At 42.1% G+C, this 26,094-nt stretch overlaps 1 protein-coding gene across 3 annotated transcripts in view; it reads right to left on the minus strand.

The window, feature by feature from the left end:
- Positions 1–26,094, minus strand: part of ARID1B (AT-rich interaction domain 1B) — a 444,496-nt gene that overhangs the window by 390,087 nt on the left and 28,315 nt on the right. For all 3 annotated transcript variants that reach the window (XM_025381991.1, XM_025381992.1, XM_025381993.1), the window contains exon 2: positions 899–1,093. In XM_025381991.1, the coding sequence (XP_025237776.1) occupies positions 899–1,093 (195 nt within the window). The remainder of the gene's footprint in view (positions 1–898; positions 1,094–26,094) is intronic.

Consider the following 26,094-nt stretch of genomic DNA (forward strand, 5'->3'; position numbering starts at 1 on the left):
TTTTTTTTTTTTTTTTTTTTTTTGAGACGGAGTCTCGCTCTGTAGCCCGGGCTGGAGTGCAGTGGCCGGATCTCAGCTCACTGCAAGCTCCGCCTCCCAGGTTTACGCCATTCTCCTGCCTCAGCCTCCCGAGTAGCTGGGACTACAGGCGCCGCCACCTCGCCCGGCTAGTTTTTTGTATTTTTTAGTAGAGACGGGGTTTCACGGTGTTCGCCAGGATGGTCTCGATCTCCTGACCTCGTGATCCGCCCGTCTCGGCCTCCCAAAGTGCTGGGATTACAGGCTTGAGCCACCGCGCCCGGCCGGAAAAGTCTTTTTTAAGTAAAAACACAAAATCCATCAAGACCTAAGAAAACAGATGCACATCAAATCCTCTTATATGAAATACAGAAATCTTTTCCAAAAGGTCCAGAAGAAATAATTTGTTAAGAAATGAAAGCAAAATAACTTTGGGAGACTAAACCTTTTTTTTTTTTTAAATTTTAAAACCTTGATGTCATCCTCATGGAAAAGACCTTTAAAAGACTTGAAAATTCACCTTAAGATAGTCTATTCACAACTCAAAATCTGACACAGTCTGACAAAAATGTTAGAATGTCAAGTTCACTTTAGAGCTTACATCTGTTATAATCTGCCACAAATTTATGACACAGTGCATCTATCAAACACAGCTGGCCCCGCTGCCCTTCTACCAAAGAGTATTCTGTCCACTTTAAGAAGCTCACCTTTCCATCTTTAAAAGAAAAAATTATACTTGTGATTATAGAAACAATAAAAATTAAACCAGAAAATCCGTGCAATGCCCCCTAATTCTCTTTAACATCAATCTTAGGTGGACAGCAAAGGGCAAACACAAAACTATCACAAAAAAGCAGGGAGTCGGTGGACCAGCACAAACCTGCTGCTGAGGGTACTGCATTCCGCCCATGGCCCCGGGAGTCCGACCCTGGATGCCAATTGGATACCGCTGTGGGCCTGGGGGGCCATAGGAACCTCCTGGGTATGGACTGCTCTGCTGAGGCTGAGAATGAGGGTTACTGCCCATGCCATACAACTGAGGTCTCTTCATCACCATTGGATCCATTGGGCTGCCCTGTGAAGACATAAAAGAAGTCGGTTTATTAATTCATTCTTTATTACAAAGGCAGAAATTTTTGTTATGTTAACATATGCATTAATAACACAACTATCCTTAAGTTTTGAAAATATTAAAAACAATGACCTGACAAAAAAATTCAGAAAGGCATTAGGGAAAAAATCTAGATGGATACAAGAAATTTTATTTTTTACTTTTAGGAAGGTTTTAACAAGTAAGAGAGCTCTGGAGTAAACAATACTAAAAAAGATTTTGGACCATAAGCAGAGAGAAAACATTTGCATCTAAAATTCTATTATGCGTACAGGAAAAGAGCATGATAGTTAAGCTCACCCACCTCCTTTTAGCTTACTAGTAATAAAAGAGCAGAGGGTATTCAGTGATTAACATTTTCTGCCTTCAAAGTATTCTTAGAACAATGATTTTATTTTACAACTGAGTCTGCAAGTCTTGATCAAACCTTAGTGCAACCGAGTGTTCATTAAAAAGTGAAAAGACAAATTTTAGATCATGCACATGTCCAGGGTAAGATTTTGTTCAGAGACCAGCAGTGTGTAGGGATGAGCACCCAGACTATGAGTCACAGCACCTCTCCCCATGTAAATCAGCATCTTACCAAACACAACCAGTTCACAAGTAGACGCTGAATTTTATTTTTGGTTTGGTGAGTCGGGCCCTGGGCTTCAGGGCCGAGGTCATACAGGAGGGCTAGGAGTGGAGCCTCAGCCCTTCACGTCTCGGGGCGTCAAAGGAACAAAGCTATGGGCAGGAAGGCCCTCACCCGGTAGTACAGAAGCAGGCAGCATTCACCCAACAGCTTCTTCCTTCCCTCCTCTGCCCTTCCAAAACCACATATTGATCCCTACTGTGTGCCAGATGCTGCGTTCACACTGAGGTAAGTACACAGGGACTTTCGGGAAGGCTTAAGAATTAGCAGGGTAAGTTGAAGACCATTCGGGCACCATCACAAGACCCTGTCTCTACAAAACTTAAAAACTTAGCCAGGTGTGGTGGCAGGCACCTATAGTCCCAGCTGTTCAGGCGAAGGCAATAAGATCGCTTGACCCCAGGAGTTTGAGGCTGCAGTGAGCTATGACTACACCACTCCGCTCCAGTCTGGGCAACACAGTGGGCCCCTCTTAAAAAAAAAAAAGGCCGGGCACGGTGACTCACACCTGTAATCCCAGCACTTTGGGAGGCCGAGGCGGGCAGATCACTTGAGGTCAGGAATTCGAGACCAGCCTGACCAACATGGTGAAACCGCATCTCTACTAAAAATACAAAAATTAGCTGGGCGTGGTAGTGCATGCCTATAATCCCAGCAACTCCAGAGGCTCAGGCAGGAGAATCACTTGAACCCAGGAGGCGGAGGCTGCAGTGAGCCAAGATCGTGCCACTGCACTCCAGCCTGGGCGACAGAGCTAGACTCCGTCTCAAAAAAAAAAAAAAAAAAAAAGAATTCCTAAGATAAAGAGGAATAACACGTCCAAGGTGGGAAGGAACAGCACGTACAGTACACAGGGCAGAAGAAACAGCTCAAGGCACTGGGTCAAGAAAGATGAACTGCCTGGTGTGTATCAGGAAATAAAAACCGTCTGGATCCACGTGAAGCACGAATTTGCAAAGAAGATGCTGAAGCAGGCAGAAGCCAGAACATGGGTGAGCCCTACAGGGCATTCTACAGGCTCAGGCTGCCTCTGACAGAAGAACACAGGACTGCTCCCTTGGGCACCCGACCCAGCTGGAAGCAGGTCACGTTGCCCTTTCAGGCAGGTGAGGCTGAGGTCCTGAACTGGCAGCAGTGGTGGGAGGAAGCAAGCCCAGCTCCAAGGCACAGTTAGGAGGGAAATGCGGCAGGATTTGGAGACCGAATGAGTGATGGAAGCCAGGAGCCAAATGAGATGGAGTGTGCAGAGGGAGAAGCCAATCACCGTATCCCCAGGAGTGGGAGCCTTCAGTGGTCTACACAGGAAACTTGAGGCTCTGATATGAAATCCAGGTGAAAATACCCAGAAGGAAGAGACACAATGAGCTGCAGCTTGGGGAGTAAGGCCTGACCTAGAAAAACAGGTAGAGAAGTCAGCAAAGAGGACATCCACTCCCAGAGAGCGGGGATTTTCTCTGTTTTATTCACTATGATATCTCCAGGGCATAAGCTGAACAGTGTACCCAGCACATTAATTGATGAATTAATCAATAGGAAGCAATAAAACCCATGAACTTTATTTAGGAGGAATATATGAAAGGAAAACAATGGGTAGTGAACAGAATCCTAGAGAATATCACCGCTTAAGGGAAAAGGGAAAATGAACCCACAGACAAGCTGGAAGAATGGTCAGAAAATGTAGAGACTCTGGACAGTGTGGTATTACACGAGGGAAGGGAGCCAGGTGTAGCAACAAAACAGGTGTACCAAATGCAGACCAGGAATGCAGTCAGGTGAAGGGTAAAGGTTTCTGCTATACTCGACAAGAAGGCCACTGCTGTGCTTGGCAAGGACAATCTCACTGCAGAAGTGAGGGCTGAGGCTGGAAGAGGAGGAACGGAGGGGAGGTGAAGACGGAAGACAGGAGCGCAGACCCTGAGAACTGCCAGTCCTCCCTTCCACCGGCACTCCCACTCCAAGGCTGCATGGGTCCGTCCCATTCTCTTTCTTCCTCAATATTCTGGTGTTCACTTTAAGGACTTGGTGAATCCATTCACCACACATTTACTAAGTACCTACTGTGTGTGTTGTGCCCAGCACTGGAAGCAGAAAGATGAACAAGCTTCCATGTCCTGGAGATTCACTGAAGGAGACAGACTGAACAGGTCGCAGTGCAACACAGCAGCCATCCAGAACGGACAAAGTACCAAGGCAAGGCGAGAAAAGGGTGTCTCACTGGGTCTGTCATGGATGGGTTTTAACAAAGGCTTCCTATAGGAAATACCTGAGCTCAGCCCCGAGGGATCCACAGGAATGTGCCAGGAACCCATCTCACCTGAATGAAGCTCTGTGGAGGACACAGGAGGAAAGAGGGTGCTTTGCTCCAGGACCCACAGCCTACAAAGAACTGTTCTGCTCGAAATTCACCATGTGATGCAATTTTAAACTGTTACTACTTTCACTAGCCAAGACAGTGTTTGGACTTAAAATGACAGAAATTAAATGACAGTACATTTTTTGCCCAAACAATATACTGATTTTGCACAACCTGAGTCACCTTCGTAATTAAGTGTACAAACATATATGTTGATATATTTGTAATAAAACTAAAATCTAGGGCTAAGAATTCATTTTCTCATAATTATTTAAACTAGAATTTATGCCTGATAAAAATAAAATGTGATTATTTTCTAGATTTTCCTGAAAAGGGTAAAACTTTTTACGGAAGTATGAAAATCAGGGCTGAGTTGGTGATTTCAAAATCAGCCAACTGAATGAAGGGCCTATGGAGAGGCTGAGTAAATCAAATTTCAGGCTAAATTTCCAATACAGGGCCCTGAGGCAGTCCTATCTTCACATTCAATCTAGACAGCCCAGGGCATAGGAAACGTCTACTTATTTCTCTTCAAATAGTGCACGACCAAAACTGCCTTAATTAAAGCAGAAATGTTGAATGGGAAAATGATTGGAATGTCTATGTTTTAATGCTATAGATAACAGTGCAGCAAATTCATCTTATCAGTGACTAAAATTGTTTTGTAATATCTGTCTCATCACTGCCATCAACTCTCACAGTCCTACTTAAAATTCAGTTAATTTGCACCATGTCAAAAATGTTAGCTTAACCCTGAGATTTCTGAAAATTGAAAGCATGAAATACACAGATTATCTGAACCTCTCAAAATGCATCAAATATCTTTCAACGAGACTTCAGATAGAAAAACAGATACTCATACAGTACAAATTATTTAATTTTAACCTCTCCTTATGGCCTATTATTAAATATTCATCCACAGTCCAAATCCATCCTGCTGTGTACTACTCTCACTATTTTGAGCATAAAAAATGTACAACTGAGGGTCTCAACTCTTGCTTCTCACTACTAGTCCCTTGAAGAAACCAAAAGCTGGCTGGGCATGGTGGCTCACACCTGTAATCCCAGCACTTTGGGAGGCTGAGGCAGGTGGATTGCCTGAGCTCAGGAGTTCAAGACCAGCCTGAACAACACGGTGAAATCCCGTCTCTACTAAAACACAAAAAAATTAGCCAGGAGTGGTGGCGGGCACCTGTTATCCCAGCTACTCAGAAGGCTGAGGCAGGAGAACTGCTTGAACCTGGGAGGCAGAGCTTGCAGTGAGCCGAGATCGCGCTACTGTACACTCCAACCTGGGCAACAGAGCAAGACTCAAAAAAAAAAAAAAAAAAACACAAATCTAGGACTTCTGGAAAACAGAAAGGCCAAGCTGCTGCTCATATTCACATCTAATCTGAAGCAATTTTAAGTTTTTTGTTTTGTTTTGTTTTTTAAGACAGGGTCTCACTCTGTCACCCAGACTGGAGTGCAGTGGTGTGATCTCAGCTCACTGCAACCTCCACCTCTCGGGTTCAAGTGATTCTCATGTCTCGGCCTCCCGAGTAGCTGGGATTACAGGCACATACCACCACACCCAGCTTACTTTTGTATTTTTTGTAGAGACAGGATTTTGCCATGTTGGCCAGGCTGTTCTCGAACTCCTGACCTCAAGTGATTCGCCCGCCTCGACCTCCCAAAGTGCTGGGATTACAGGCATGAGCCACTGTGCCCGGCCAATTTTATGTATTTTTTTAACATTTATCCGGGTATGACCATTTTCATTTCTCACTGAAACTTTATGTTCTATCAGGGTTATCATCCATATCAAAAACAGTTCTCAACAACTTCTCTAAATAGGTTATCCAAGCATGTTTTCATTTCTAGATGGCATTCCACAACTGCTGCAGCTTGAGTTTCAATTCCAGAAAATAAGACAAGTGCTGTGAAGGCCACAATATATACACCACCATTTTCAAAGAGCTCTTAACCTAACCAGTCTGGTTTTAGTTACTTGGCTTTTAATGAATTTTTTTTTACTTGATAAGACTTTCTTCCTCCTTATTCAAAGTAAGCTTTTGGATGTACATGTAAGTAGGAGTTATTCTCTCTCTCTCTCTAAGGAAGAAATACATTGTCTATTTTTAAGAAATGTTTGTATACAGATTCTTCTAAACGTATTGGGTAGCACAATTCAGCTGTATTACATGTTAAATAGGCTTTCAGAGGCTGGCCTGGGAATCCAACTATCCTTTTTAAGATGAGCCAAGTTAAAGGACAACTTGCTTATATACTTTCAGCATACTTTAGATATACTTTATCCTTTTCATATTTAGATAATCTGTTATCACACTTTCAGAGTATCCCTACACATGTATTTGTAGTAAAAGGTATCTGTGTAATTGTATTTGCTCCTAAATATCAAGTTAAGGACATAGTTTATTAGCTGTCTTTACGAATATCATATTTTACTACTTTTTTCAGCCCAATTCCTTCAACCACAAATTGGAGAAACGCTTCACAAAAAAAAACAAAAACAAAAAAAAAAAAAAAAAAAAAATCCACAGAAAGAACTATCAAATCTTGTTGATCTAAAATCATTTCTAACCATGTGGATTAAACAACAGCTGATAGAAAAGAAAACTCTTCCCCCTTTTGAACCATTGTTTGGGAAACAACATTCTCTTACCAGTAACTAAAGAAAACTTTCGTAATCTGTTCTATTTCTCTCGCTCAAACAGGGCAGGGGTGTTTAATCACGTCTGCAACTGTATACCGAATGGCACCGCCCAGCAAGGCAGCAGGGGCTCTGGATTCAGAATGGATTCACAGCCTTGTCCCACCAGGGACCTTGAGTACACTGTGACTTTATTTCTTAGTTTTCTCATTCACTAAAGGAGAAATAAAACCCACCTTGCAATTATTATGAACATCAAATTCATCAGCGCTATAAAGGCTCGCAGAGGTCACAGGGGCTATGGCAGCACCTGGAGCCCAAGGCCTATCTACTCATTGAGAAAAAATGGAACAGCCCAACCGTACAGAAGTAGAGAATCCATGGCCCAGCCGTAACAAACCAACACAGTGGACCACACGCAGGCATGGAGAGGACATGTCAGGTAACGTGCCATTTCTTCAACGCTGATGCACACGGATCACAGCCATGTGAAACAATCTCAATAAGGATCGGGGTCAGCCACGGTGGCCTGTAAATAGTTGCTGTCATATCGGGAAGCAATCTGTGTTTACTTTTCTGTGATGGTGTCTAAATATAGCTCGGAATGCCTCTGTTTTTCCCTGAGCATACTACAAACACTACTCTGGCCCTCCGTAAAGGGAGAACAGGAGGTGGATGCAACATGGCCGTCTAGCCTGTCTTCCACCCTCACACACCCGCCTGGTCACGGCACACACACAACAGTGGGTAGTGGGCACCCACTCCACCTCACCACAGAGGTCCCCCACCACGTGCCAGTGGCACCACACTGAAGCCACCGTGGGACAGACTTCAGAGCTGCTGTACACACCTGCAGAAGACACAAGTAAAGACAACGATAATACTGAATGCACACTCTGGTCAGGTTCTTCTCCTAACGGCATAAAAACCCGTTAATGGCAAAAGTAAGAGTGGGCACTAAAGACTCTCCCCTAGTTTCATAACAAGTACCTACTCCTCTCCAAGCCAGAAAGAACCAAGAATCTCAGCTACCACTGCCACCACTACTGCAGAATGTAATCGCCAAAGAGATTCTCTCATGCCCGATGACACAAGAGAGGCTTGGGGTGGCAGGCCTCAGACCAGAGTCAAGTCTCCCGCCTCAGGTCCACAGTCCCTTCTCTGGTCTGGTGCTTCTACACATGATCATCAGACTGAAGTAGGATAACATGCAACCCTGCATCTAAAACCACTATGTTTTTTACTTCAGTGCACAACAAAATAGTGCCTGCTTATTAAGCCTTGAACTAACACGTTGGAACTTCGAATGTGAGTATCAACATATTCAAGAACTTCCTAAATCTCGTATCAAGTTCTTCTTTTGTCAATACAGGAATATTTGCCACATTTTCCAATGGTACAGAAAGGATCAAGAAATGGGATTCTAAGATATTAGACAAGACTGGCCACTCATGGTGGCTCACACCTGTAATCCCAGCACTTTGGGAGGCTGAGGCGGGCAGATCACTTGAGGTCAGGAGTTCAAGATCAGCCTGGCCAACATGGTGAAACCCCTTCTCCACTGAAAAAAAAAAAAGATATTAGACAAAGCAGAAAAAGTTGTTTTGTTATTAACTCTAAGAACTATCAAATCATTGGTGCCCTCTAACCATGATGTCATTAGCAATGTTGGGGGAGAGACCTCAAAACACTCATAACTGACTTAGAAATATGACCACTGCCTGTGTTTTTGGTCTTGGTTTTGGTTTTCTTAAGCAAGATGCAGAGAACATATGTATTTGTGGAACCACGGAATCCCCAATTTAGCATACAGTGTCAGAGGAGTTCACGGAATCCATTCTAGAAACCCATCCAAAGATCCCAGACTTACATCATCAAATAATAACAACATATGCTATGCATTTCCAAAGTACTTTAATATATTCTCACATGATCACAATTCTTAAGACACCCTGACCAAAGATTCAAAGATTCAGCAATGTAACTCAGAATCTTAGAACTGCAGAGAGCCTCACTGGTCCATAAGTGATGTACATACAAATCCTTTCAAAGCATCTACAATGAATGTTATGAATTTCTTCCTCCTATGTAACAAAAGTTTGCTCCCTGTCATTTATACCCATTGGTATTACTTGGGTCTTTTGGTAGCATATTTGAAGAGCGCTGTAAGCTATTTCCCTTTTCTGTGTGACATACACCCATTCTCAGCCCCCTCAACACAAAAGGTATTATGGGGGTTTGGGGGAGCCGTTCTTGCTTCCTTTCTCCAAGAACCTGCACTGCTAACAATACAGTCTAAGAGCTCTGCACTCTTGGCAGCCCCATCCCCACCATCAGCTGACTAAACGCCACCTCTCCATCTCCGATCAGACACTTGGTGAGCTGACCCTAGTAGAAGTTTGTCTTTATCTCTGCTTGTTTGCATTTCGCTTATTTCTGAACACCATTCTACCAGGATGAGATTGTTTTACAGATCTTGATTTGGCTCTAACATATTACAGCAACTGCATTTTCTAGCTTGACATCAACCATCAATGAAATCAGCATACTATTTCATCCAAGTCTTCATCAATGAAAACACTGAAGAGGTGTTGAGGGGAGACAGAGCCTTGGACTCACCACCAAAGCTATTCATAAAGACTGATATTTAAATCCAAGCATCAGCATTCTTGAAGCAGATCCAAACAGAAACCTTTACACCGGTTCCCAGGAAGCCTCCCATTCCTTTACTACTCTTGCTATGCAAGTACAATACTGTATTTGCCTTTAGGTGACCACCTATTGACCACTTCAGATTCCTACATCTTTTTTATATATAAAATCAATCCAAAGTTTAGAAACATAATTTGAAGAAAAGGTTATAAGGGAGCAGGCAGGGGGTTTCAAGTCAGACAAACCTGGGTGAGAATCCTGCCTGTGCTGCTTATTAGCTATGTAAACTTATGCTATTCAACAGAATACAATCATACTCACCTTGCAGTGTTGCTGGTGGATTAAATGAGATACCACAGGATTTATCACATAAAAAGAACTTCCTAAATTTCTTTTCTTCTACTCTTAACAAATTAGTAAATTGAAGTCAGAACTAAACCACTCAATAATTCAATCTACATATTTTCCTGTCTCCCCAGCAGACTGTTAATTTCAAGGTGAAATTTTTGTCTTACTCATCTTTGCATACCTAGCACTTACTACAATGCCTGGCATAATTAACATTTGTTGACATGAGAAAGGAACGGCTTCCTCAATACCACATGGCCGCTTAAACAGCAGGGCTCTAACTAGAATTTAGGCCTCTTGATGACCACAAGATAGAAGAGGTAAAGACCCTTCTAGTCTCCCCTCCCTGCAGACAAAGCTTCACTTTTCACAAGTTCACCCAGACCACGGCTTCCATCACTTCCCCAAGCTTCTGTCTCCCACACACTGCTTCCCTTGGCTGCTTCCTCCAAGCCCCAGAACTCTGCAACATTCCTGCCCAGACATCCACAGGCTCCCCTCTGCCTCTCTCTGACTTCAAAGACACCCCATCCACCCAGATGTCCAAGTCAGAATCCAGGACACGTCCTGACCCCTCCTCTCCTCTCCACCACAGCCAGCTCCTTACCAAGTCAATCTGTGGGACCCACCATCACTGCCCGCAGGAAATCTCCCTCCAACCACGCTGGCCTGCACGGGGCTCTAGAAAACCCACATATATTCCACCACCGGGCCAACCATGCTGGCCCGCACGGGGCTCTAGAAAACCCACATATATTCCACCACCGGGCCTTCAAATATGCCATTCTTTGACCTAGAATGAGCTCTGCTCTCCTCCTGCAGAACTCAGCTCCAACATCATGTCCTTAGAGGAGCCCTCCCTGAACTCCAGGCCTGGGCAGGATCCTCTCAGAGTAACAGTGGGCTGATCTCTGTGACTACTTGATCAATGTCTGTCCCCCAGCCTAGACTGTCCCAGAAGAACAGGAATACAGAAGAGGAGAAAAACAAGTATCAAACCCATCTACAGCTATCATCCAGGTGCTACAGAATAAGTCCAGAAAGGAAGACTATTTTGGTTCCCCAGTTTTTCCTTGATTTTTATAAGTTGGCAAAATCTATTATTAGCTTCATCCCCCAAAGCTCAGCAGCTTGTAAGTCAATTCAATGAGTAAATTACTGTCTGACTAAACTATACTTTTAAATTTAATTTAGCAAATGTAATAATTTTATGAACAAACCAAAGGCTATATATATTGTTTATTTTGAGAGTAAATTAGATCTAAAAGGAATACCAAAATAGTAATAGAATATATTTCCATTTTTCCTCACATTTATTACTCTTGCTACCCAAAAAAATTGTAAAGCTTTTATCATGGCTTTAACATTTTCTAACATTTACATCTCTAAGTATGCAATATTGTTCATATCAATGTGTCACTACTGACAGCCTAGTAGCAAGCACTTATTTTAAAAGGAGAAATAATATGGTATATTTCCCATACAAATACAGATTCAAATTGAGAAGGAAGCTTTTGTGAGAATATGTCCAATTTTAACCCCACCACTTGTAGCTGTGTGATGCTGAAGAAAGCTACCACTTAACTTCTTTGCACCTCAGTTAATGGATCTGTACACAAAGAACACTACCACTATCATTTCAGAGCTGTTATAGAACTGGAGACAATATATTCAAGTTCTTGGTATATAACAGGCTTTTTTTAAAAAAAAAAAAAAAAAAAAAAAAAGGATAGATTTTATTATCATCATTATTATATGGAGGTATAATTCCAGAATAATCAATGAGGCATGGAAACCCTCTATTGCTCCATCAATGTGCAGAAGACAGACATTGCTAATCAATCCTAGCATTATTTTCCCTAAGTCCAGTAAGCCTCAGAATCCTTTGTCCTGCAGAGTTGCGGGCAGTTGTGTCAACTGTCAGAATTTGCATAAGCAAAAAGCAATTTGCCATCTCCAGTAAAATGTAAAGAGCATAAAAGTATGTCATCAGGTACACCTGGGTTCACACCTCTCTCCTACTTCTGACTAGCCATGAAACGTTAGGTGAATTATTGAAGTGCTCTAAGCTTCAACTTCCCTACCTCTCAAGTAAAAATAATAATACCTCCCTCAATCATTCAAAAGATGTTTAGCGTGATTTACAAGGATAAACAATTCCAAATACGTATCAGAGCGCTACCTAAAGACAGAGAAGTTACTAATTTCCCCAGCAATCCCTATGGTTGCTACCATGCCTCTTTCCAACTATTTTATCAATATTTTAAATAAACAACTTAAAACTTTTATTAAAGAAAATGCCAATTAAGACATGAAAATTACCAACTGACTTACCTATCTTGGGACAAAGGGTGCTTGTCCTGCTGATACACAGGCTACTTGCCCCTGTTTTTAAAATGCTTTTCAGAGATAGGACCCTATTAGATATCTAATTTGCCAGAGCTGTAACTATGAGAATGCATATATTGACTCTTACTGTAATGTGGTTGATTAAAGAAAAACAAGTTACCATGACTTATATATGGTCAAATCTTATATTCTAAAAAAAAAAAAAAAAAAAAAATAGGGCAACTAAACTCAACATATAAAGGCCAGACAGAATCTTATACTGAAGGAAAGAAGATTGCTATATAGATGCTATTAGGACAATAGACAAAATTAGAATATAGACTGTAGGTTAAAGTATGCAATCAAATCTAAGTTTCCTGACAGTGATAATTGCACTGAGGTGTGTGTAAGAGCATATGCTTGCTCCTAGGAAATACACTCTGAAGTATCCAGGAGTAAAGAAGTGGAATGTATACAACCTACTCTCAAAAATGATTCTGAGAAAATACATTACAAATAAATGATGGATGAACAGATGGATGGATGAACAGACAGAATAATAAAGTAAATGTAGCAAAATGTAAAAATGTTGTGCATCAGAATAAAAGGCACACGGGATTTTTCTGCACTATTCTTGCAACTTTGCTGTAAATTTAAAATTATTTCAAAATAAAAGTGTGTGTGTGTGTGTGTGTGTGTGTGTGTGTAAGAGTCAGACAAGGTCTTGCTCTGTTACACAGGTTGGAGTCCAGTGGTGCAATTACAGCTCTCAGCAGCCTCAAATTCCTGGGCTCAACCCATACTCCTACCCCAGCCTCCCACATAGCTGGGACCACAAGCATGTGCCACCACATCTGGCTAATTTTTTTTTTTAGAGATGGGGTCTTGCTATGTTCCCCAGACTGGTCTCAAACTCCTGGGCTCAAGTGATCCTCCTGCCTCGGCCTCCCAAAGTGCTGGGATTATGGGTGTGAGTCACAACATCAGGCTGCTTTTTTGATACAGATTCTCCCACTCTGTCGCCCAGGCTGGAGTGCAGTGATGCAATCTCAGATCACTGCAACCTCCACCTCCCAACTTCGAGTGATTCTCCTGCCCACCATGCCTGGTTAATTTTTTTTGTATTTTTAGTAGAGACAGGGTTTTGCCCTGTTGACCAGGCTGGTCTGACCTCCTGACCTCGGGTGATCCACCCACCTCGGCCTCCCAAAGTGCTGGAATTACAGGTGTAAGCCACCACACCTGGCCCTTTTTTTTTTTTTTTTTTTTTAACTTAAAGGGCAAATGGGATGAAGTTCCTTACCTTCTAAAGTGCTATAGTTCTAGAATCGTTCCTTCTCCCTCCCTGACAGACCTTCCAATTATGCTGTGGTATCAAAAAGAATGTGGGCTGTTAGAGATACTTCTCCTTTCTGCCCCAATCTTTGATCAGAAATCTTATCGATAAACATCCCTGAAGATCAAAAGGAAGAGAGAGGACACAAAGGGGTCCGAAAAATCCAAACTCCAGAAGGACAAATTCAAACAAACACGGTTCGCCTCAAAGTGACAGGCCCTGCGACCCATCAGGCCTCAGCCCGCCCTGTACCCGGACAGCCCTCTTACGTACCGCCAAGCCGACGCCTGAGCAAACAACTCCAAGCCCATTTCTAGAACACTCTGTACCCAGCACAGCTGTGGCTGCCCTGTAAACGGAAGCAGCACTTCCAGACTGGGGAAATACCAGTGAGTACAGCAGCCTGCCTTCACAAGGCTCCACCGTTCCCCACAGCTCTCTTATTTAACAGACAGTCAATTTATCACCATCGACTGCAACTCATGGTTTACCTCTGCCTCCTTTATCAGACAGTAAGTTCTTTTTTTTTTTTTTTTTTTTTGAGACGGAGTCTCGCTCTGTCACCCAGGCTAGAGTGCGGTGGCCGGATCTCTGCTCACTGCAAGCTCCGCTCCCGGGTTTACGCCATTCTCCTGGCTCAGCCTCCCGAGTAGCTGGGACTACAGGCGCTCGCCACCTCGCCCAGCTAGTTTTTTGTACTTTTTAGTAGAGAAGGGGGTTTCACCGTGTTAGCCAGGATGGTCTCGATCTCCTGACCTCGTGATCCGCCCGTCTCAGCCTCCCAAAGTGCTGGGATTACAGGCTTGAGCCACCGCGCCCGGCCCAGACAGTAAGTTCTTTAAGGCCAGATATGTTCTTTTCCTCACCCTAATTTTCCTCATAGCCCCAATTTCTGACACCCAGTAGACAACTATTACTGCTATAGTTTCTTTAATAAAAATCCAAAATTAAAGAAACCCAAGTGCATCTTTTAACCCTTACCTCTCTCCAAGCCATCCTTTTCTAAACAATACTGTACTGTCTTCCTACTTGTGTCAAGTATAAGTAATAAAATTATGAAAATCGATACACTGTCTGACTTACAACAGGCACTTAATAAATGTTTGGTATGTGACTGCTGGAAAGACATCCATCTCCTATTCCAAGTGACTTCTGAATTCAAATTATAATGCTCCAAACATACGCATTTTTTAATTTCCATGCTATAATGTCACTATTTCTAGTATTCTAAAAACAGTATTTCCCAAAGTATACGAATAGATGTTATTGTAATTAAGAATGGAAAATGTGTATAAAGCACACACCATTCTTTAAGATTCATAACATATATTAACATTAGAAAAATCTAAAATGTCCTATGTAGAAAAAACTTATTTAACTTGGTTGAACTCAAACCTGTATGGGGAATGTTTTTTAAAGCAGAACACAGGTTGGCCGGGAGCGGTGGCACACGCCTGTAATCCCAGCACTCTGGGAGGCAGAGGCGGGTGGATCACGAGGTCAGGAGATCGAGACCATCCTGGCTAACACGGTGAAACCCTGCCTCTACTAAAAATACAAAAAATTAGCCGGGCGTGGTGGCGGGCGCCTGTAGTCCCAGCTACTCAGGAGGCTGAGGCAGGAGAATGGCGTGAACCCGGGAGGCGGAGCTTGCAGTGAGCCAAGACTGTGCCACTGCACTCCAGCCTGGGTGACAGAGCGAGACTCCGTTTCAAAAAAAAAAAAAAAAAAGCAGAACATAGGAAAACATGAACTACAATGATATAAAAATGTAAAAATGCATTCCATTTTCACTGTTATCTAGGCCTAGTTAGGTAAACAAACAAGCAAAGTGTCAATAATATAAAGATAGATAGAGCTTACCTGTCGATTTTTATATACAGTTGGATAGTAACAGCAACAACAAGGTATGCTGGTCATATATCCTTAGCATTTATGGCAAATTATTAATCAAGTCCCACCTGAAACAATTTGTTAAATTGATTTTAATCACTGGGCCTCTCATGTGAAGCTTTGTATAATCAGCATTTCATTTACAAAATTAATTGCCTGATTGATTCTCAGGAGGCAGTTGCTGTCATTACCCTGCTGTCATAACTTCTGAGTAGGGTGTCACAACATGAAATTCTGACAGTATGAAAAGCACTGCTATTTTAAAAATGGGTGTGGGGAAAAAGGGAGAAAGGAAGAAAACTAAAGAAGTTACATTATCCTTTTCAGCCTAAAAAAGTTGAAAGTGTTTCATGCTAATTACACTCCGTATCAATACCCTTCTGCTAAATGAATTAATATACCAATCTAGCATCAGGGCATGAAGGATTTTTACTATCTTAAAATAATAACTAGAATGTATATGGACACACTCAACAGTAGAAAATTTTACCCTACATTACAAAATATATACATATGTCTGGATATGTCTATATCAAGATAAAAGCAGCACTATCTTAGAATGGCATACTAATTGTCTACTGCCAGCCATTTCAATTTCCCATACTCTTCCTTTCTTAGGCTTTCCAATAAAAAAGCCATGACCAGAAATTTTAGGAATTTACAATGGAGATACAAAATATATCCATTTTATGTATACTCAAAACACATAAGCATGCAGTTTTTCAACAATATTTGAATATTATTGTTATATACACACTTTTATATTGAATTTCTTCTTGCTCACTATTTAATATGTAATAGTCTATTGATAATTGATGGGTCTTCACCTAAAAACCTGTCATCACAATTAACAGAGTTAGAGTAAAAAGCATTTTTTGTATTTAAAAAAAAATGAGGTGTAAGAACAAGGGAGGAAAGGGGATTTTTAAAAGTTATTGAGTATCATCCTCACAAAAGTGAAACAGCATTGCCTACAACATCCTATTTCAAGTGCACCCACATAAACATCAAACCAGCCAAAGATTCTACTTTTCTTTACCACAAATCTGCCTTCTCAGAAAGATGCCCAATTCTACACAGGTCCCTAAATCCTGGGACCCAATCTCTCCCGCAAGCTCATGGTTCCATTTCCCACATCCTCAACATTAACTAAAAGCAGGATTGACCACGCCAAGCCAATTTGTTTTCAAAGGCATAATATAACTTCCAGAATATAGAGGGGGGCAGACTTAAAACAACCCCCATTCACTGCAATCCAATTCCAAACACGGCCTCTTTCAAATAAGTCACCTTGAATTTAAAAGAGGCTCCCTGTGGAGACCAGATGTACATTACATTGGTGTTTTTATTTTTGAGACAGGGACTCTCACTCTGTCACCCAGGCTGGAGTACAGTGGCAATCATGGCTTACCTGGCTCAGGTGATCCTCCCACCTCAGCCTCCCTAGTAGCTAGGACCATAGGTGCGTTCCACCAGGCCCAGCTAAGTTTTGTTGTATTTTTTTGTAGAGACAGGGTCTTGCCATGTTGCCCAGGTTGGTCTCGAACTACTGGGCTCAAGTGATCCTCCTATCTCAGCCTCCCAAAGTGCTGGAATTACAGGCGTAAGCCACCACTCCTGATGTATTAATATTTTACCTTCCTTTCAGTACATGGAATTTTGATTCTTATGTATTCCTTTAAAAATAAATATCACCTTATAAATTTACTCTATTATCTTGTGACCAAAAGCATTTTGTTTGCTGGCACACTGTACCCACTCTCGTGGTGCAGGCTATCGTGAAGAATCCACAGCGCGGGAGCACGAAGGCAGGGTCTGACCAGCACACCCATCCTTGAGATGGTCTGGAGGGCAGGCCCCTCCTGAACCTCTAGTGTTATTCCACTGCAAAAAAAAAAAAAAACAGCAACAGCTCCCAGTTCTTGCTTGGCTCACAAGGATGCCCTAAGTATTGATAAGGTAATGTTTGCAAAGCGCTATAAGCTCTGGAGAGAAAGGTCTTATGAAAGCCTAATATATGTCTAGGGTCACTTCTTAAGTGCCACAAACTGGAATCATTTTGGAGAATAGGGTTCAACAAATTCAAATGCATATCAATTTAACCCTGTCATTAAAAAAGAATCATATAAAGGGAAGACAGAATAATCTCTTACACACGTGCAAAGGTGGTGAAGACACAATACCACACCTGAACACTTAATTCTAACTTCACTACTTCCTATAACAGGATTCTATAGTATATCAGAAATTGTTTAGAGCAGTAATTCTCAAGGGTGAAAATGAATGAATGCTACACAAATAAGAACGAGGGCTACAAGAAGGGTCCAGTTAAAATATACACCAGGATAGGCCGGGTGCAATGGCTCACATCTGTAATCCTAGCACTTTGGGAGGCCAAGGTGGGCATTTTGGCTGAGCTCAGGAGTTTGAGACCAGCCTGGGCAACATGGTGAAACCCCGTCTCTACTAAAATACGAAAAAAAAAAAAAATTAGCAGGGCGTGGCAGGATGCGCTTGTAGTCCTAGCTACTTGGGAGGCTGAGGCAGGAGAACTGCTTGAACCCAGGTGGCGGAGGTTGCAGCAAGCCGAGACAGTCCCACTGCACTCCAGCCTGGCAACAGCACAAGATTCCGTATAAAATATATATATATATATTCCCGTGTTATAATTTTCTATTTGGAAAAGGAGGAAAGCTATTTTTTTTATAACATACCACATGAAAGTGGAACTTGATAAAATAATCTCAATTGTTGAGGATCTGTAGGAAAAGTCGAGCTTGTCTTGTCAAGGGAGATGGGGGCTGCAGGCCTGGTCTTTTGGGAGGAGATATCTGAAAAGTGGAAGGGGTATAAGGAAACTTACATTTTCAAAAGAAGGCGTGAGTTGGAAAGGATTGAGAAACAAAAATTTAGATGAAAGCGGAAACAAATTACCTCAGAGGCCATGCCCATTCGTTTATTCATTCATTCAACATTGTTTAAACTGAATAAATATTAATGTACAAGGCACTATGAAAAAGATAAAGTATAAGAAGGTCCTTGACTTTAAGAAACAGAAGAAACAAAAGATGTATACAAATAATACACTGCAAAAATAAGCTTATAAATACCACAGGACAGAGGCTTATAAATGCCACTGTTCTGTGAGTTCAGGGGAGGGTAACCACTTCTTTTTGGAAGAAATGGAAGGATTCATGGGGAATTCATCATTTAAGGTAGATAATAATCAAAAAAAGAAATCAGCCTGGGCAACATAGCAAAACAAAAAAATACAAAACTTAGCCAGGTCTGGTGGCACATGCTTGTAGTCCCAGCTACTCAGGAGGCTGAGGACAGAGGATCACTTGAGCCTGGGAGGTTGAGGCTGCAATGAGCTGTGATCATGCCACCACATGCCGGCCTGGGTGACAAAGGAAGACTCTCTCAAAAAAGAGAGAGAGAGATGTAGAAATATCAAGGCACAAATACAGTAACAACAGCCACCATTTAATGAGCACCTCCTGTGCACACGGCACACTATGGGTGATTTACACATGGCACAACCAATGCGAACAAAAATCCTGCAAAGCAGTTAATGATGCCAACCACTATTTTAGTTGAAGGAAATCATCTCCCAGAGCAGGTAATTTGCCCAAGGTCATATTATAATATAAGGGTCATGATGCTTTTTGGGGAAGGCATTTATACCCCAACTGATATCCCTTGAGATAAGCACAATGTAAACTAGAAGACTTCCTTAGCCTGCTACAGAATGAATTGTGTCCCCCACTAAAATTCCTATGTCGAAACGCTAATGTCCAATATGATTGTATTTGGGACTAGCGTCTATGAAGAGGTAACGAAGGTTAAAAGAGGCCATGAGCATGGGTTCTAATCTGACAGGACTGATGACCTTGTAAGAAGAGACCAGGCTTCTGGTACAGGCATGCACAGGCTCCTGCATCCTCTCTCTCCCCCTGCACATGCTCAGAAAGACCATGTGGGCACACAAAGAGGTAGCTGCCTATAAGCCCAGGAAAGAGACCTCAGAATGAAAACTACCTTGCCAGCACCTTGATCTCGGACTGCCAACCTCCAGAACTGAGAGGGAGAAATTCTGTCTGGCATTTTGTCATGGCAGCATAAACAGACCAACAGAAACCACTGCTATTTTTATGAACTATAACACACAACCTGTAGTTATAAAATAAATAATTCTAAAATAAATCCATGGGATTTATGCCCCTGGTAGCCACACTTCTGTGTAATCCTCTCCTCTTGAGTATGGATAAGACCTGTGACTTGCATCTAACTAAGAAAATATAGCAAAGGAAGAGACTTTGCTGACATAATTAAAGCCCCTCCCTAATCACATGACATTAAGTTAAAACAGTGTCCTGGATGGGCCTGACCTAATCTGGTGAGCCCGTCAAAAGAGGGTCCAGGCCTTCCCAAAAGTTAGAGATTCTCTTTCTGCTGGTGGCATTGAAGAAGCAGGCAGGTATGAATTCTACAGCCACCAGGACATACATTCTGCCAACAGTCTGAGGCGGCCTTCCCCAGCCAAGCCTCTAGATGAGAATGCAGCCCGGTTGACACCTGGATTGCAGCCTCTGAGACCCCAAGCAGAGGATGGCAGCTAAGCCATGCCTGGACTCCTAACCTCCAGAAACTCTGACATAATCAATGTGTGTTTTTTTATGCCACTCAATGTGTTGTACAGCAACAGCAAACTAATCCACAAGCAAATACAAATAATATGCACTTCATATAGCTCTTCTTCACTCTTGCCCCTCCCACATAAGACCCGCTGCTGTGCAAAATATTGGTGCTGGTGCTCTCACATTCTCACTGATCAGAAGCCTTAAGACACACGATTCCAGAAATTATTGGGGGCTGGTTCCACATCTTTCAGGCCTTGACTCAAGGATCACCTTCCATGTCAAGTTTGTCTTGAAACCACCAGCAAAATAAAAATGATCAAGAGATCAGAGACCCCTGAGGAAACCTGTGTTCTAAAATTTAGAAGGTTTGGTTGCCCTTGTCTGTTTGTCTTCTGGACACCAGAGGCTGTGAAATAGCAAGAGAGTTTACAAACCAAAGGAGAACAACACCCCTCTTGCTTTACAAGGGAGACAGAACAAGAGCAGGAATCCAACACAGCTCCAGGAGCTGAGGCAAGTTCCTCATCTCCCCAGGCCTCAATCCCCTCATCTACAAAGCAGGAGGGCTAGCAGGTGGATCTTTGGTAAATGGCAGCTGCTACCATTTACATTTTTATACCCAGAACCTACCACAATGTATATCTGCAGATAGGATCAGTATGACAAAATATTCTTGAGAGGCCACCCTAAATTCTAACTCAAAAAAACAGCAGAAATGCTAACAATAATACCAATATAGGAAAATGTGTACAAAATAGTGAACTGAAAATAAGTAGTTTAAACCGCAACTATTTAACAGTACACATGTATATGCTGACAAGGAATAGAAATGATTTTCAATAGGTACTTTTCGCCTTCCTATACTTCACATATAAAGCACATGTGAAGGTCACACATGGGGCCTGCTGCACCTGACGGTCTTCACCTCACTCCTGAATCTGATTCCTCAGCCACATGCTATGCCGATTTCCCAGATGATTGCTTAAATCTTCAAGTTCAGAGCTGCATCTCTTTGTCCTTTGCATGCCACCTGACCACATAACTGTGCCCACCTCCACACAGCTGACTTTACCTAGCCTACCATGCTGAGCCTATGTCAGAGCCAAGGCCAGCTCCACTTTCCGGTGGCCCTCAGCCAGGTGACTTAAGAAGACTTTTGAAGTATTTTTGAATGAACCAAGGGAAAGAGAGTCCTTTTTTTTTTTTTTTTTTGAAAAAGGCAAATCTTCACATGCTCTTGACAGTGGTGGTGGTACAGGAGCTTCAGGTCTGCCCACTTATCTCAAACCTACATCTAACCCAGTAATTCTATGTAATGCAATTGATTCACTAGTATCATTTTACAATTCTGATTGCATTTCTCTAAAATCCTGTTTATTAAGTTGCTTCCTTTAAGCATGCATAGTTATTAAGTTGCTTCCAACTAAATCAGGTATCACATGGAAAGATTACACCGCAACAGTGGAAGAGCACTCCAGGGATTATGTTTCATGTAGATCTCAAAATTCAAATAGGCGAGAATTTTACAACTGTAAAATGTCTTCTTAAAAACAAAGTCAGCTTAATTTACACACAGGATTCTGGATCCGTAAAATGTCAATATCCCATTATAACATCCTGTGTACAAAACGACCACATCTTTCACATAGCACATGAAACTAAGGCCAGCAGACTCAATGTGGCTATCACGTGCTGACTTCCTCTTAATCAGGAGGTCAGTCATGGTATGACACTGCTCAGCAGTGCACAGAGCTGAAACAGACTGAGCCTTTATGTGCCTGCTTGAAAGTACAGAATAAGTAACGTAAAGTAGGCCAAAAAAAGACACCCGATACTTGGTAAAATTAGGTTATTGATGTTTTACTTTTAAAAGATTAATAGCAAATCAACAAATCACATTACTAAAATGAATAAAAACCTCCAAAAAGAAACTTCAGTGATTTGCTAAGCCATGTGACTTTGATTAACTTTAATTAGAGTCACACAGATAAAACAAACTCCTGTGTACAAATTTTAAGACATTTCTCCCCAAAGCACAATGAAATAAAAATCCTTAACACTGTTTTTAATCAAGGATTTTAGTGCCTCTAAAAATATTTGTTAAAAGAAGTTTCTCTCCTTTCATCAAGCAAAAATAAGAGCATTTATATTTTAAAACCAAATGAGCAAATAAAGAACGTGCACAACTAATGAATAAATCCTTATTAAACAATACAAATAATGTTTTTATTTTCAATTTTCATAGTGGCATGCAGATTAGAAAAAGATTTATGGAGAGGTAGTACACTTAAATATATATATATATTTAATTTCAGTTGAAACTGAAAACAAAACAGGTAAAAAAGAGAATGAAAGAAAAGTATGATTGCAAGGAAATCTGTGGTATGAGGACTGTAAGAGAATTACGAGCATTGACTTTAGCAACAGGGCTGCTCTGGTTCACGGTCAATGTAGGCTGGAGCCCACACTCACAAGAGCACCACGTGACAGGCTGCCAAGAACGCAATGAAGGCTCCCTTTTTCAAGAGAATTATTTACAAAGTTATAGCCTACATTTGACTAGAATACCTATTGAGTACCATACCAAAAAAAGAATGAGAACTCTGAAGTATTTTAAGATCAACATTATACCACTACATGTCCTCCTTTCTGTTTTCCCTGTTCTTATTTCTAAAGCTAACAAGACAGAACGAAAATAACTTCAGGAAAAATAAAATAAAATCCAGCTGATGTCTTCCAAATAGGAAACGCTCTCATCTCGCAATTACTTTTGAAATTTCAATTACTAAATTCAATTACTTTGAAATACCTACCTCTGCTTCTGCTTTGGGATACAATAGGGTTAAAGCCTCAACACTAACACAGCTTAACAATGAAGAGGTTGTATTTTTTATAGCACACTCATGGTAAGATGTTATGGACAGCGCTCAATGACACGGGAGTCTAGGACTGCATCTGAGGCTGTCAGAAAAGGAAGTCACGCAGGGCTCAGACCCAAAGACCCTATGCTGATCCTTCCGGGCAAATCTTGCCAACTGCCTCAAAAGAGGGTGACATTCCAAAATGATTCCACAGTCCACAGCAAAAAAAAATGACATTGTGTTTTTTTCATTGTTCAGTGACTGTTTCGACAACTGAGAACCTCTCCTGCTCACACACCAAATTACCCAAAGCAAAAAGCCGAACCACTGTGGTGTGATCCAAGCAACTTTCTGTAAGGAAAAGTTCAGAGAACACGTACAGTATCATCTTATATACAGATGTTTACATCTATATAATTGTCTATGTTCAAATGCAGTATTTTAAAATATTAAAATCAACCGAAAGACACATTTAACTTAAGAGCATATACTTCTGGGAAGTGGAAACAGTAAATAAGAGTTTAAATATTCAACATACACGTTTTTGCCAGTGTTTGAATCTTTTAAGAATCAAACTATACTAATGCACTACACATCTGTAATTCTTTTTCAAAAAAAAAAAAACCTTAAGAAAAAAATCTCAAAACTCTAGGTGGGGCAGAAATTAAAGAACTGACAGAGCTCCTAGAACATGAAGGAACTCAATTATATAGTGGGCAGTAAAAATCAAAACAAAACAGAGAACCCTGAGCTTGGTTTCTGCTGTGCAAGCTTCTTGCTTAAGGCGTTTCCGACACCACGTGATCCGCCAGCTCCCCTCACCCTGGGCTCTTCCACTCCACAGATCTGAACTTTCTCCCAGCTCCCTGTTAGCTGAGATGCTAGAGAATAAAGAGTTGTGCAAACAAAGATGTTTCATGGGGTGGGGGGTGGTGGGTGCACAAGACTTGGATAGAACTGGAAATGGAAAAACGCACGCTGTCCAGGGGTTGGCAGGCTACGGTCCTCCAGCCGAATCTGGTCCACCGCTTGGTTTCTGTAGGACCCATAAGCTAAGAATATGTTTTACATTTTTAAATGGTTGGGGGAAAGAAATCAAAAGAAGAATATTTTAAGACATGTAAAATTACATTAAATTCAATTTCAGCATCCATAGCTTTTCTGGCATGCAGCCTCCTCCCACGTTCATTTACGGATTGTCTATGGACACTTCAACACTGCCTCAGCGGAGCTGAGTAGTTGAAACAAACATCATCTGGCCCAGAAAACCTGCAATATTTACTATCTGGCCCTTTATAGGAAAACTTTGCCGACCTCCTGATCCAAACGTGTCTCTAAGCTAAAGAATCACCGTAACACACCACAGCAACAGTGTGAGGTACAAAAGCTCAGATTTGGGTCACAAAACCTGGTTTGAAATCAAGTCGTGTCCTTAACCAAGTCACTGTGCCTCTGCTTCAGCAAACACAAAACGGGGATATTAACCAAACCTCACCAGATTACTGTGAGGACAAGATAAGAAAAGCACTTTGGAAATTATTAAATGATCTGTAAAGTAGTATTATTAAGCTAAAGCAAACAATCCCCATTTAAACTCTGGTTGAAAATATGATACAGTAAAGTCTGTGAAATGTGTTTTTAGTTGAAAGGACACGTAGAGAGCAGGAACACCTCCAAACCAGCTCTAAGGAGGTTCTGAAAGCCAGAGGTAGAACCTGTTCTTCAACTGAGTGGCACGGTAAGGCGTGGTGTCCCAACTTGAGAAACTAGAAGAACTTTCCAAAGACCAAAAGCCTTTCCTTTTTTTATTTAAAAACCTTTGGGCCGGGCGCGGTGGCTCAAGCCTGTAATCCCAGCACTTTGGGAGGCCGAGACGGGCGGATCACGAGGTCAGGAGATCGAGACCATCCTGGTTAATATGGTGAAACCCCGTCTCTACTAAAAAGTACAAAAAAAAACTAGCCGGGCAAGGTGGCGGGTGCCTGTGGTCCCAGCTACTTGGGAGGCTGAGGCAGGAGAATGGCATGAACCCCGGAAGCGGAGCTTGTAGTGAGCTGAGATCTGGCCACTGCACTCCAGCCTGGGCGACAGAGCGAAACTCCGTCTCAAAAAAAAAAAAAAAAAAAACAACAAAAAAAAACAACAACAACAAAAAAAAAAACCTTTAAAGGTTTGTTTAATGTGCTGAACACGAGTTTGTCATTTATTGAGGACGTGGGCAACGCACCCTTCCAGCAATTCACGTAATTCCCATTTTATGGACAAGGAAACAGAACCTCAACAAGGTTTATGGTTATGATTTTGGGACCCAGCATTAAACCTAATTTAGTGAATGTGACACATTAAAAGTGGCCAATATGGAAATTAGAAATGAGCTTTCTAACTGGAGTGAGGGGGAACTCACATTACAAGGTTTCAAAGCTGAAAAATGTGGCCGGGCACAGTGGTTCACGCCTGTAATCCCAACATATCAGGAGGCCAAGGCAGGAGGATCACTTGAGGCCAGGAGCCTGAGGCCAGTTTAGGCAACACAGTGAGACTCCATCTCCACAAAAAATTTTAAAAATTAGCTGTTTGTGGCGGTGCACATGTGTGATTCCAGCTCCTCAGGAGGCTGAGGTGTGAGGATCACCTGAGCCCAGGAGTCCGGGCTGTGGGGAGTTACGATGGTGCCACTCAGGAGGCTGAGGCAGGAGGCTCACCTGAGCCCAGGAGTCCAGGCTGCGGGGCGTTACGATTGTGCCACTCAGGAGGCTGAGGCGGGAGGATCACCTGAGCCCAGGAGTCCGGGCTGCAGGGAGTTAGGATGGTGCCACTCAGGAGGCTGAGGCGGGAGGGTCACCTGAGCCCAGGAGTCCGGGCTGCGGGGAGTTACGATTGTGCCACTCAGGAGGCTGAGGTGGGAGGATCAATGAGCCCAGGAGTCCGGGCTGCGGGGAGTTACGATGGTGCCACTCAAGAGGCTGAGGTGGGAGGATCAATGAGCCCAGGAGTCCGGGCTGCGGGGAGTTACGATGGTGCCACTGCACTCCAGTGTCTCGAAAAAAAACCAAAATTAAATAAAGAATAAAAAAGTTGCAAAGTATATGTAATTATTTTTCCGATTTTTTCTTCCGTGTATGGAAAGGAAAGAAAATAAAAGCAAAGGTGACATTTAGATAGAAAAAAATTCTTCTTGTAGGCCCTCTGAGAGCAGAGAGAGCATACTCCTATAGGCAAACCAACAGCTACCCTTCCTTGGTGAAGTGTAAACCTACTGGGTTT

This window comes from Theropithecus gelada, chromosome 4 (genome assembly GCF_003255815.1).
Source record: "Theropithecus gelada isolate Dixy chromosome 4, Tgel_1.0, whole genome shotgun sequence".
Taxonomy (NCBI): Eukaryota; Metazoa; Chordata; class Mammalia; order Primates; family Cercopithecidae; genus Theropithecus; species Theropithecus gelada.